This window comes from Macroventuria anomochaeta, assembly GCF_010093625.1.
Source record: "Macroventuria anomochaeta strain CBS 525.71 unplaced genomic scaffold BU25scaffold_37, whole genome shotgun sequence".
Taxonomy (NCBI): domain Eukaryota; kingdom Fungi; phylum Ascomycota; class Dothideomycetes; order Pleosporales; family Didymellaceae; genus Macroventuria; species Macroventuria anomochaeta.
The window spans coordinates 290,593-303,460 of record NW_022985398.1 but is presented as its reverse complement, the minus strand read 5'-3'; the positions used below and the strand labels follow the sequence as shown (position 1 = coordinate 303,460).

At 56.4% G+C, this 12,868-nt stretch overlaps 5 protein-coding genes across 5 annotated transcripts; 3 read left to right on the top strand and 2 right to left on the bottom strand.

The window, feature by feature from the left end:
• The first annotated feature begins 78 nt into the window (after positions 1-78).
• Positions 79-2,036, top strand: BU25DRAFT_414440 (actin-like protein-like protein 6A). The gene is made up of 2 exons (XM_033707289.1): positions 79-248; positions 304-2,036. Exons 1-2 carry the CDS (start codon positions 197-199, stop codon positions 1,647-1,649), a joined length of 1,398 nt encoding a protein of 465 aa, XP_033557637.1. The 5' UTR covers positions 79-196; the 3' UTR covers positions 1,650-2,036.
• Positions 1,657-3,067, bottom strand: BU25DRAFT_414439 (proteasome-domain-containing protein). Its single transcript, XM_033707288.1, has 2 exons — positions 2,665-3,067; positions 1,657-2,561 (listed from the first exon to the last, which is right to left on the bottom strand). Exons 1-2 carry the CDS (start codon positions 2,836-2,838, stop codon positions 1,905-1,907), a joined length of 831 nt encoding a protein of 276 aa, XP_033557636.1. The 5' UTR covers positions 2,839-3,067; the 3' UTR covers positions 1,657-1,904.
• A 38-nt stretch (positions 3,068-3,105) lies between these two features.
• On the top strand, positions 3,106-8,453 carry BU25DRAFT_414438 (uncharacterized protein). Its single transcript, XM_033707287.1, has 3 exons — positions 3,106-3,617; positions 3,670-4,345; positions 4,403-8,453. The coding sequence occupies exons 1-3, from the start codon at positions 3,540-3,542 to the stop codon at positions 8,302-8,304; spliced, it is 4,656 nt and encodes a 1,551-aa protein (XP_033557635.1). The 5' UTR covers positions 3,106-3,539; the 3' UTR covers positions 8,305-8,453.
• Positions 8,454-9,116: 663 nt separating this feature from the next.
• BU25DRAFT_494385 (PIN domain-like protein) lies at positions 9,117-11,685 on the bottom strand. The gene is made up of 3 exons (XM_033711775.1): positions 11,483-11,685; positions 11,288-11,435; positions 9,117-11,239 (listed from the first exon to the last, which is right to left on the bottom strand). The coding sequence occupies exons 1-3, from the start codon at positions 11,493-11,495 to the stop codon at positions 9,262-9,264; spliced, it is 2,139 nt and encodes a 712-aa protein (XP_033557634.1). The 5' UTR covers positions 11,496-11,685; the 3' UTR covers positions 9,117-9,261.
• A 133-nt stretch (positions 11,686-11,818) lies between these two features.
• On the top strand, positions 11,819-12,822 carry BU25DRAFT_400910 (uncharacterized protein). Its single transcript, XM_033704985.1, has 2 exons — positions 11,819-12,016; positions 12,070-12,822. Exons 1-2 carry the CDS (start codon positions 11,845-11,847, stop codon positions 12,435-12,437), a joined length of 540 nt encoding a protein of 179 aa, XP_033557633.1. The 5' UTR covers positions 11,819-11,844; the 3' UTR covers positions 12,438-12,822.
• Positions 12,823-12,868: the final 46 nt, after the last annotated feature.

Genomic DNA, 12,868 nt, shown 5'->3' with positions numbered 1-12,868 from the left:
GGAGCGGGAGTGAGGTGGAGCTGTTCGCGACTTCCACAGTCGTAGATCGCGCTCGCGCAGAGCTTCCTCCACCACCAACACCAGCCACGTCAAATCGCTCTCACCAGTATCGCATACCTCCAATCACGCGTCAGTTGATCTATTGAGCTACTACTGATATTCTGGGAAGCTCTAGAGAGCAAAAGCCCACGGCGCAATGAACATTCCCAACTCGTCCACCGCGCCCACCGCGGGCGAGTACGCTGGAGGTATACACCACCGCACGGAGCTTCATTGAGAATAATGCTGACAGCTGTTCTGCAGACGAAGTTTCCGCGATTGTCCTGGACCCTGGCTACTCAACCACACGCGCCGGCTTCGCTGGTGAAGACGTTCCCAAGAGCGTATGTCCTTCTTTCTACGGCCAGAGCGACAGCGACTCGTACCTGTTCGGCGAGAACGCGATCCACTCACCAGTCGGCAACCTCAACACCAAGAATTACTGGGGCTCGGATGGTATAGTGGAGGACTGGGACGCAGCGACAAAGCTATGGGAGTACTCGATCACAAGTCGACTCACCGGCGCCAGAGCTGGCGACCCAGCCAAGAACGGGCTCAACGACGACCCCCGCGCAAACGGTGAGTCAATGGACGTGGAAATGGAAGGCGTGGAGAACAATGAGAAGCCCATGGAGGACAGCCCTCTGCTGGTCACGGAACCAGGCTGGAACAGCGCAAAGGCGCGCGAGAAGTACATTGAAATCGCCATGGAAGACTGGGGCGTACCAGCTTTCTTCCTGCAAAAGACGGGCGTCCTCGCCGCCTTCGCCTCAGGAAAAGCATCTGGCATAATCATCGACGTGGGCGCATCTCACACATCCGTCACCCCCGTGCTGGACGGCATGGTGTTGCGCAAAGGCGTCCAGAAGTCGCCTCTCGCAGGAAACTTCGTCTCGCAGCAGATCCGACAAACCTTCAAGACCGCTTCGCCCGAAATCCCCCTCACGCCGCACTACCTGGTCAAGAGCAAGACGCAAGTCGACGCGGGCGCCCCAGCAAACGCTACATACAAGACCTTCCCCGTCGCGCCCAGCGCATCCTTCCGCTTAAACGAGGAAGAGCGCGTCCTCACCGAGTTCAAAGAATCTGTCGTCGAGGTCTGGCCCGGTCCCGGACGCTTCACAAACGGGACCAACGAGGAGATCGCCAAGTCTGCGCCGGGCCGTCCATTTGAGATGCCGGATGGCTGGAACAACATCTTCGGGAGCGAGCGGTTCAGGGTCGCTGAGGGGTTGTTCGATGCGAGTGCAGCGTTGACTTCTGAAGCGAACCCCAGACCGAAGGATGAGTGGACGATTCCCAGGCTTGTGCAAGCAGCAGTCCAGCATGTTGATGCCGATCAGCGGCCGTTGTTACTTGCCAACATCGTCGTGACTGGTGGAAGTACACTGCTGCACAAGTTCAACGACCGGCTGAACTTCGAGATCAACGCCATCTACCCCTCGACAAGGAACAAGCTCATCGCGCCGGGAAGCGTAGTGGAGAGGAAGTACGCGGCTTGGATCGGAGGCTCGATCCTGGCTAGTCTGGGCAGCTTCCACCAGCTGTGGATTAGCAGGAAAGAGTATGAGGAGCACGGCGCAAGCATTGTGGAGAAGCGGTGCAGGTAGGTAGCTAGCTGTGCGTGTTTGGCGAGGAGTATGGGCGTTTGGCAAAAGCGGGAAAAAGCGGGAGACTGTTCGATTAGACGGGAGGATACTCCATGCGACGAGACGAAGCAAGGAAGGAGATGTGAAGGTCATGTCATGTCATAGTCGTGATCGTATTGCCTCGTCTATCCGGCTTGTTACAGTACATGTCTTCATGCATAACGCCGTTTGTCTCGTCACTCCGCACACTGCCGTCGCACCGATCCCTTTGCGACCCTATGTGTCGACGTCCATCGTCTCGGCCGTCGCCGTGACCTGCTCGTCCTTGAGCTCCGACACTGTGACATACTTGCTGATCTCCTCCTTTGTGATGATCTTCTCGTTCAACACCGCTGTCGTGCCCTTCTGGAACCGGTAGTTGCGCTGCTTCGACTCCCTTGTGTTAGGCGTGATGTAGTTGCGCATCAGCGTCGTCTTCTCCTCGGTAATCACCGCCACGTCGACGTTGCTTCCCGAGCCCAAGTCGTTCCAGATACCAGCCTCGATGGCGTTGGCGCACAGCTTCACCGCCTCGTCGCGTGTCAGGTCCGGCTTCCACTGCGTCTCGAAGACGGACATGGCGGCCAGCGAACCGGAGCCCATGGTCACGTAGGGCAGCTTGTCGGTGGAGCCGTGCGCGTGCACGGTAAAGAGGTGGGCGCCTGTGGGGTCGACGCCGGCGATGACCAGGTACGCGCCGATGTGGCCTTGGTAGCGGAACAGGTGCTGCTTCAGCATCGTCATGCACGTGACGACGCGCGACTTGCGCCCGGTACTGAGGGCGTGCAGCTCGAGGTTCGACGAGATGATGGCCGTGGTGAACTCGGTGTCCGCTGCGGTTCCCGCGCCTGCACACCAGATGTGCGGGGCGATGTAGTGCAGCTTCTCGCAGTTCTGGGCAGAGTTAGTGCCTTGGTACAGCGATGCTGGAGGACTGCTGGAGGACTGCTGGAGGACTGCGGGGAGGACTGTGGCCGTTGTTTGGGCGGGGACGCACCTTGTCTGCTACTATGGGCCCGCTGGTTGCCCGTGTGTCTGCTGCGATCACCACACCGCCGTCGAAGAGAGCGCCCACGATGGTCGTCCCTGTGCTTGTCGCCTTGGGCAGTGGCACGCCCTGGGCGTGGAGGGCGGCATTGCGGTTGTGGTTGGAGAAGTCGAAGCCGGCCATGGTGGGCGGTCTGCGGGGATGTGTGGGGATTTGGAGCCGTGGGTCGAGTTCTGGCGAGAGCGTGCAGCTTCTGGAAGTACACACGGCGTCCTGGAGAGGCGAATGGCGATGGGCTGGGGTTTGGTGTTGGGAGCTTGTAGGCGGTGATGCTAGGCAAGAGCGTCAAACGCGGCGGGAGCTGTGCTCCACTCCTGCTTGGCAGCATCGAGCTGTCCATGCTCACCAGGTTTCCGCCAGCATCATAGCAGTTGTAACGGCAAGCTTTGAAGCAGTCTGATTATTATTTTTGGTGCCTTTTGTTAGAGGCACGCGCTTGCTAGGCTTCCGCCCTGGCTCCTCCGGCTAGATTTGTTGTGCCTGGTCCTGCCACGCTCGCTGCGATCGAGAAAGAGCGCGCGGAAAACAAAGCGCGTGAAGACAGTGAAAGGCTCGCGCAGTCACCGGCCCCAGGCTCCACCCCAACGCCCTCGCGCCTTACACCCAATCGCCTACTCAGGACCTCCCTGTCCGCGGACTCACCCACCTCCCTGAAGAAGAGCCTCGACCTCTTCCGCCCCAGCCCGCCGCGACACTCTCCTTCGCGCTCGCTTTCCTCTCGGCCGTCGCCAGTGCTTGCGCGGTCCAGCTCGCATGACCCTTCGCCCAAGCTCTTCCGCAGACAGACCTCGCGCGAGCTCAGACCGGAGTACCAGCGCGCCAGCATGAGCTTCGCTTTCAACCAGAGCGGCTCTGCGCCGGCTGCCAGCGTCGGCGCAGATGTTCCTGCCATTCTCGCAGAGGTAAACAGACAAACACGAATTGCGGCCCGTACACGGAGCTGACGATGGGTAGGAGTTGTCGTTCAAGGCGCTCAGCCAGGGCGCAGAAGGCCCCAAGAAGCTCAAGATCCTCGCCAACCCATGGCCCACCGACAACGTGCCGCCCGCATGCGTGACCCTCCTCTCCGTCGCGGCGAAACCTGGTCTTCTTGCAGCTGCCGGCCCCGACACCCTCGTCCTGGCTTCTACAGAGAAGGTCAGGCACGCGTTCCAGGAGAAGGCCGGCGAGTGGGACGTCATCTCCGACTTTGCGCCCGACGCGACAATGCCAGTTCCCAAGCTGCGCCATGTCGCTTTCTCTGCTGAAGGAGACTTCCTCGTCATATCGGCTGAGGACGGGGGAGGAGTGGCTGTGTTCGACCCCGCACAGATCTTGAAGCAGAACTTCAAGCCCGGCAATGAGATCGCTACAGACAAGCAGCCCGTGCGTTCGTTGCTGCCCAATCCCACCCCAAAACTGGAACACATCTTCGCGGCCGTCCTGGACAACGGGAAGCTCTGCCTGATAGATGTCGTCAACGGCGTTTCGCACACTATCAGGGAAGAGGGGGTTGTGTGTGCGTCTTGGAGCACAAAAGGCAAAGCTCTAGCAGTCGGTCTGAAGGATGGCACTGGAATGCTGTACTTGAACGACGGGACCCAGAAGGGCGTTATTCCACGCCCACCTGGCATCAACGAGGGGTTCACATGTAAGCTGGGACTTCAGAGTTGTCCATTTGTCCATGCAAGGTGACTAACAAGCGCAGACTCTGGCCTTGTCTGGCTCGCCAACGAAGAGTTCTTCATCGTACACTTTCCAAAACAATCCGCGATCGATACAGGAGAGCCAGAGGAGGGCAGGTATCACTACGTCAGGAGCCATGAGAGCTGGACCTCGTTCACGTTCCACCCGACGCCGGAAGAGCCAATTCTTCCTGCCTGGGAGATCCCAACACGAGCGTTTCCCCCTCGCCTGTCTGTCACACGGCTGCGCGAATGGGAGCCGGACCTAAACGACCTCCTTATCCTCACCAACTCGCATTCGGACACGATTGTGACTGTCACATCTGCAAGCAGGGAGCTGTCGCGAGGCCAGCCAGTCAAGGAGTACACCCTGACTGACCTCAACGAGGGCCAAGGGGCGCAAGTTCCGCGCAGAGTGTTCGGCGAGGAGGGTGACAGTGTTCTGATTGGTGAGGGGTTGGATCTATCTACCACGGAGAAGCTTCTGCGTCCCATCTCCTCAAATGAAGAGATTACCGAAGCTCCTCATCCTCTGCCTGCGTACATGTTCCTTACCCACCAAGGCATCTTGTCGGCATATTGGGTGGTCTGGAACCGTTCCATCGTGGAAGGCAAGCGCTACCCTGGCCTGGTCACTCCGAACAACTTGTCATCGACACCAGACACAGCTGCCGCTGCTCCGAAGACAACGTCGCCTTCGAAAATCCCCACACCAGGAGGTGCAAGCAACCTCTTCGGCAAGCCCGCAGCGGCGACGTTTGAAGCGCCTTCCACACCTTCCGGCCCCAAGTTTGGAGCCTCTCCATTTGGATCCACAACACCAGCCGCCTCCTTTGGAAAACCAGCGTTCGGGTCCACTACTCCAGCTGCAGCCTTTGGCCAACCTTCACAGCCAGCGAGCGCTATGCCGTTCGGTCAGCCGGCAAAGCCTGCCTTTGGCGCTCCTTCTGCGATGGGATCTTCGAGTCCATTCAGCCAGCCTGCGGGTTCCACAACCCCTGCGTTTGGCCAAACGTCGAAGCCTTCCTTAGGCGCCACAACAGGCTCCACACAACCAGCGTTTGGACAAACGTCAAAGCCAGCTTTCGGTACTCCCTCTGCACCGGGTGCACCTGCCTTTGGAGCAACTGGCGGACTTGGCAAAGCATCGCCGTGGGGCTCAGCATCACCGCAGGCATCTCAGACACCAGCAAGCAACCCATTCGCCTCCGGAGGTGGTTCCTCTGGATTTGCCAAGTTTGGGCAGCCAACTCCTGGAGCAGGATCTGGTTTCTCCAGCTTTGGCAGCACGAGCGGAGGTCAGTCTGGTTTTGGAGGCCTTGGACAGCAGAAGTCCGCATTTGGCGGTGCATCAAATACGACCTCAACTGGCCCGGGCCTGAAAGCTGAGCCAAGCTTTGGATCCACAGTCACAGTAGGGTCGAACAATGGCTCTACACTACCTTCCTGGGGTAACACACCAGCGCAACATTCGAGCTCAGGCTTTGGCTTTGGCCAGAAGACTACGAACTCTTCGTTCGCTACTGCCTCGTCATTCGCCTCGACAGACGGCGGCGCCGACACGCAGCAGCGCAAGCGCGACGAGGCCACACCCACACCTCAGCCAGCTTCGGGTCTCCACGGTCTTGCAGGTGGCTTCAAGCTCGGAACCACGTTCAAGAGTGACGGAACAGCAAAGGATGATCCTGCAAAGCCTGCAGCTCCTGCTTCTGGTGGTTTCTTCGGAAGCGACTTCTCTTCGATGGTTCCCAAGGCAGGCCTCCAACCTCCGAAAACTCCGGGAGACAATGGTTCGACTACACCACTCTCGCCACCAAAGAAGACCTCATACTTTCCAGATACTACACCACAGGCGCCACCGCCGACAAAGAGGGAGTCCCAGGAGGATGCGCCGCTGCCACCGGACTTTACGACAATGAAGAAGAAGTCTGAGCCTGTAGATGATCCACTTCCGCCAGACTTCATCACCTCAAAGCCCAAGTCCCAGCCCGTGGACGATCCTCTACCACCAGACTTTATTCCGAAGAAGCCATCGAAGTCTGCTGATGACGATCTGCCTCCTCTTGCTGGCAGCCCCGGTGTCAAGGTCGAGGTTCCAAGCTCCTCGCCGGAAGCAACGCCTCTGGACGATGATGATGATGATGATGATAATGATGATGATGACGAAGAATTCTCTGATGAGGAAGAAGGCGAAGAGGGAGATGAGGACGAGAACGAAGATGAGGATGGAGAGGAGGAAGATGAAGATGACGAAGAGGAGGCGGAGGAGGAGGAGGAGGAGGAGGAAGACCAAGACAGGCCTCCACCAACGACGCTCGGCAAGTATGTCTTGCAGCAACCGGATCTCGAGAGCAAGCCAAGGCAACAATTCCCTCCTGCGCCCACGCCTCCAGTCGCCAAGCCAGAGAGCACATCACAGCCTTCTCTGTTCGGCGCCAAGCCCTCCACTTCGCAACCCTCACTGTTCGGTGTCAAGTCAGGTACCTCACAATCACTACCATCTCAAAACAGCTCACAGTCACTCTTTGGCCAGCCGCAGAAGGCACCATTTTCGCTCGGTCAGCAGCAGCCAAGCACATCTGCGGCACCAAGCTTCCCGCCCTCACGAGCACAGGCGAACCTTCGTTCACCAAGCCCTGTTCGATCGTCATCAGCATCTAGTCATCGACCGACAACACGGAGGGAGCCTTCTATGCCCGGAAGCTCTCTGAGCGCATCGTTCCAACAGTCGAAACCACCAACACCACAGCCGCAAGTGTCTGACCTCGAGGACCAGGAAGACGAGCGCATTCGTGCACAGCTGGCGCAGGAGATCGAGCCTAGTCGAACACTCGATGACTTCGTCGCACATCAAAAGTACACAGGCACCTCTGAAAAGACTGGCCACGCCGCTCAGATCGAGGCAATCTACAAGGACATCAATGGCATGGTAGATGCTCTTGGGTGGAACGCTCGCTCCATCAAGTCCTTCACGCAGTACCACAAGCAGCCTCACTCCAACCACAAGGTTGACCGTCAGACCCTGGAAGACGTCGAAGCCGATGGTAAAGACGGCTCATGGTTCGAGCAGTTCGCTCTGAGCGAGATCTCCGCCCTCCAGGCTCTCGAAGACGAGCTGTCCAAGGAGCTCGACGCCGGTCGCATCCAAAATGTCCACGACAAGCTCACCCAGCTTCGACGCCTTATCCTAGAAAAGGCCAAACTCATGACCCGCATCAACGACATTCGTCGCCAGATCATCAATCGCAAAGATCCTGAAAAGGTTGAGTCAAGCCGCAAAGCCGCCCTCCCTAAAGAGCTTGCCGACACCCAAAAAGCCCTTCGCGCCGACTACGCCAAACTTCTCACCCTCCTCTCTCAAGCCGAAGAAGCAGCCATCCTTCTGCGCTCCCGCCTCGCCTCCCACAGTGCGAGTGCAGGCAACACGAGCGCAGTGCCGAGCATGGACGCCGTGAAGAAGACAATCATCAAAATGACCAGCCTAGCGGAGCGCAGGAATAACGACATCGCGCTGCTCGAGAGTCAGATGCGCAAATTCGGGCTCCAGGATCCCAGCCGCCCGACTTCATCCTCGTCGCATGCGAACGGGACTACTACGCCCCGCCGCCCGCGAGGTACGGATCTGAGGAGAAGCATCGCCGAAACGCCGTTTGTTACGCCGCCTACAAGGGGGAAGATGAGTCTCACTGAGCTCAATCGTCGCGCTTTGACGCCTGAGGTTGCCGAGTCGACGCCGAGTAAGGGATACGGACTCTTCTACGATGCGCAGGAGAGCGCGGCGGGTAATGAGCTGGCGAGACTGAGCGATTTAGTGGATGACAACATCGATGAGTTGCGCCAGACTGCTAGGCGGAGGAGGACTGTTGCAAATGGGTTGAGGAAGGCGCTTTTGGAGCGTGGTGTCAAGACTACAATGGTCAACTAGAGATTGATCCATTCACGACATGGTGCGATTGTGTATGCAGAGGCGCAGGAATTGGAACATGGATGGGTGGATTGATTGGGCTTGGTACGCGCAGTTGTAGGACTTGATATTTGTACATGACAGATTGTAAAACGTTTTGCATAGCGGAAGGAAATTTTGATGTTCTACGCACCACCTGGTACATGTTCTTCGCTCACGCTCGCGTCCATATATCCCTGGATTCTGTACCTTACTACCCACTCAATCTAGCACTCGAAGGAATCCAGCTCCTCCGCCCACCCTTACCATCTGACCCACACTTCTTGCACTCCACAGACTCTCAACATGGGGTCGCAGCCGCGAGCGTGATCGTAGGCACGGCCTGTGAATCCTTCGTGTTAGCCGTAGCTTCGTGTTAGCCGTAGCTTTCTTCTCACCCTTCTTCGAATTCTTGATCGTCTTTCGCATCTGCATCTGCGTCGTCAGCATCGCCTTAGCACGCTTCTCGGCCGCTTTCCGCAGGAAGTAGTGACACTGATAGCGTTCGGGCATTGTGTCGAGTTCGGTTGCTAGGTAACGCTGGTGAGCTTGGCGTGGTTGTGAGGCTGTGTGTGGTGGTCTGTAATGTGTGTAAGCGCGATGAGGTTCTACTGAAGGGAAAAGAAAACAGAATTGAAACAAGGCAATACGCACACCAGGTGTGCCGTGTGAGGGAACTAATGGGCCTGCACAATGCCAGTGTTTCGCATTGTGAAAAAGCGATACACGGACTTCATGTCCTGGGCACAGTGTGAATGAAAGAGCTTGTCGTATCAGATAAAACCTGTCTGGGTATTGAGCTAGAATACGCGTCGCTATGCTATGCTATGCCAATACAATGATATCTTCCAAGTCTCCAACGTCCAATCATGAAGGGCGTAACCATCAAACAATGTAACGCTCGCGTTTGTTCAAAACATGCCGTCAAAAGGTGAAAACCTATCCGGTGAAAGCGAACCGATTGAGGTTAAACATGGGCTTGCGCGGCGAACTGACGCTTTCGCCATCGCTGTCGTGTACAATCAGATCTTCGCTCCCTTTCAGTGAGGAGCGCCGCCTTTTCGCTGGTGTGACTGGTGGTGATGAGGCAGGCACGACTATTTCAGAGTCTATAGCTGCCCATGCTGAATTTTCGATGTCAGGCTGTTCGTCCACAGGAGGTGGTGTGCCAGGGACGATGCTCTCTACCTTGGTCTCTTGTGCAGTCATGGAGAAGAGCTCAAGCGGTAAAGCTGAGGGGGTCCGTGCCTCGGTATCGCGTCTGCGTAGTTTGCTTGTCATTGTGCTTATCGAACTTGTGAAACTTGACTCGGGGCCCTTGTAGGTGAACTTGGACCGCAGCTCCTTCATCTGCGACGAGATTGCAGCACTGGAGACGCTCTCCGGTTCCGGACTCCCAAAAGAAGTGGCGGGTGTCAATATCCCGGTAGAGTCCTGTGACTCGCCTGTGGGGGTTCGTGTGGTGGCAGTTGACTGTGAGTCGCTTTGTGTGTCGCTGAAAATCCTCAACTTCTTCTTCGACTGAGAGGCAGTCTCTTCAAGATCTGCCGCTTCTGCCATAGCCTCCCCTAGTGAGTCGTCGGAGTACAGCTCGAAGCCGTAGTCCGTCTTTCGTCTGTTGTTCTTAGTTGGGCGAATCGAAGGACTTGGCTCAGGCATAGTCGATGCAAAAAACTGGCTTCGTACAACGCCCTCTCCGCCTGCGGAAGGAGTGGTGAGTATGGAGTCAGAGCATAACCGTTGCCTTTTAGATGGATGTGGAGCGGATCGTCTACGCCCTGTGGGATCGGATATGATTCGTCTCGCAGGCTGAGGGGCCGTGCTTGGAACGGATGGCCGTGATGTTGATTGTGACCCAGGCGCGGGTACTGCTGCCCAGCCCGTGCTGTTCCTTTGCTGTTCCAATAGGACTTGCTGACTTGGGGAAGGTGTGAAAATATTTGGATCCAGCTCGGCCAACGGTGTACGCTTGGGCTTGAAGAAAGAGTCGATCGACTTGGTACCCTTTAAATCCGGCGTCTGTACGTGTGTCGATGCCCGTCGAGATGCTCCAAACACCTTGCTTGCGACCGTCATAGGTAGCTTCGTACGCGGGTACAGGTCGCCCTTCGCTACCCCTGCTGCAAGGTGCGCTGCCACTTCTTCGCCCAGGTAGGGCATATCGGCAATATCAACACCATCCGGGAGTGGTGTCAGGTTGACCAGTTGGTTCTCGATCGGACAGAATACCCACTGGTACAAGAACGTCTTCTCCGCTTGATCGAAGTCCGCCATGAAGCCATTGGGTACCTTCAGCTTGCCATCGAATTGCGCAGCCTTGACTAGACGGTCGACGGTCTTGTGCTTTCGAAGCATACGGTGAGCGGTCTTCAAGCCTAGTCCTCCGATACCAGGCAGATAGTCGCACCCACTTAGGATGGCCATCCGTCTGAAATCGGCGTCTGACCAGCCCACTAGGCTGATTTCTCTGCAGGCCGTGAAGTGATTGCGGTTGACTTCGACACAGTCTCCGTACTTGTCGAGCTTTGTGATCAGGCACTTCGCGCCAAAGACTAGGAGATCTGAGTCTTCGGACAGAATACCATCAATGATGCCCTTGCGTTCCAGGTACACCATCTGCGAGTCTGCTTCGTACGGTGCGACAATATACTGGACGTTGCTGGCCTTGAGCTCCTCGATGAATGCCCGTGCCATCTCTGGTGTGACATCGACAGCCTTCTGTAGTTCCAGTTGCGCTTGTGACGTCTTGCCGACCCTGAGTAGCTCCAGGCCTAGTCGCTTGCCCTCTTTTCTCCTCTCTCTGCGGTCTTTCTCGGTGCCGGCTTTGCTGGGGAGGTTATCTCCATCGAAGATGAGGTACGGTGTTATGCCAAAATGAATAAGCATGCGGACGCGGTTCATGCAAAAATCGATATATCTGTGCAAGGTTAGCCAATTACCGTGTTGCAACGGCATGCAAACATACTTGGTAGTCGGCTTCGCCAAAGCCAGATCAATGGCACAGGCAGCCGTCCCTCGATGCAACCAGCCATAGGCATCTACGCCAATGGTCTGGCCGGCGAACTTTTTGAGGTTGCATGGCTTGTGGATAGATTTGAGCAGCGGTAGAAGTCCTGCAGCATGTCAGCTTGGGTACAGAGATACTTGGAGATGTACATACCGGAGATACCCATCTTTGAGGTTTTGCCCCTCACGCGTCAAGCCCAAACAAAGGCTTTTAGATCGCTGCTATGAGGACATTACGGTCTTGAAGGTCCGTGTTCAATGTGTCGAAGAGTACCCTGCGTTACTAAGGAAAATCGGTGTCAGTGAGGGCAGCCTTACGGCCTGTGATGAGCAGACGTTCTCGATACAGTGGAGCACTCATCGCGTCGTGAAGGTAAGATCCACATGCGTGCCTGCGCTAAGAAGATATCAGTTAGCGGCCGTCAACTAGCGCCTTCCTTAACCCCGGCCGTCGACTGATTTTCAGAAAAGTTCAGGCGAGAGCGGCCGACAACATCAACACAAAATCCAGTCAATATGGTCAGCGATCGGTTAAGCAAAGTGCACAAGGCGATCGCCAAGAAGAAGGGCAAGAATCCTAATTTGCACGAGGGCAGCCGAGACACAAAGCGACTGCAGCGCGCAAGTGCTCGAGATGACAAGCTCAACCGCCTTACAAAACTGAGAGAGAAGGAAAACAGACATTACTGTACGTGTGGAGACGAAACCCCCTTTTTAATCTGTGCTGACACCAACGTACAGTGAACCGAGTGAAGTCATTCCAATCATACACAGCGGAGCACACCTCACCTCTCAGTGTCAAGGAATTGCAGGCCATGATTGAGGACTACCTGGGCCGTGACGACGAGGAGCTCGCCAAATTGAAAGCAGAACGCCGTGCTGGAAGACCACCAAGCACCCGCCAAACTCTCTTGGAGCAGGCGAGAGCCACCGAACAGGACGAGTACGCCTCTGGTTTCTGGATTCCGGACCTTGAGGATGAGAGCGTCCTGCAAAAGCTGGAACAATGGGATGGCAAGTGGGCCAGCCTTCCCACACTGAAGTTCGCAAGGATCTCGAAAGAGGGGCACAAGAAGGTGTCAAGCTTCCCACCGAAGGGCATGTCGTGAGCGTTGAGCGATGGCGTGCTTTCACTGCGAGATAGACGATGAACCAGCGTCAGACCTGCTGTGTCTGGTCTGTACAGAAGTCTGACTGTCGCTTGGGTTTCCCTCTTGTGAATCCCATGTCCTGCCAGCGACCCAATAAAAGAGGAGAATCAAGCCGGCAGTTCTGACATATTACTCCGACCGCGACGCATCTACAGAGCGTCACCTTGATACAGCGCACGCATACGCGACCCGTAGCGAGTCAGAATGTTGTTTGCAATTTTCAGTCAGGCTACTCAGGGACTAGTATCACAGAAGAAGGGCGCATGTCATACCGTAAGAGAAAGAAAGAGCCCGACTGCTCAGCTACGTTGTCGACGCTTTTTGTCCGGACCATAAGTTCAACAACAATGATAATCGATCACAAGCTGTACACCGTGCACCAACTCCAA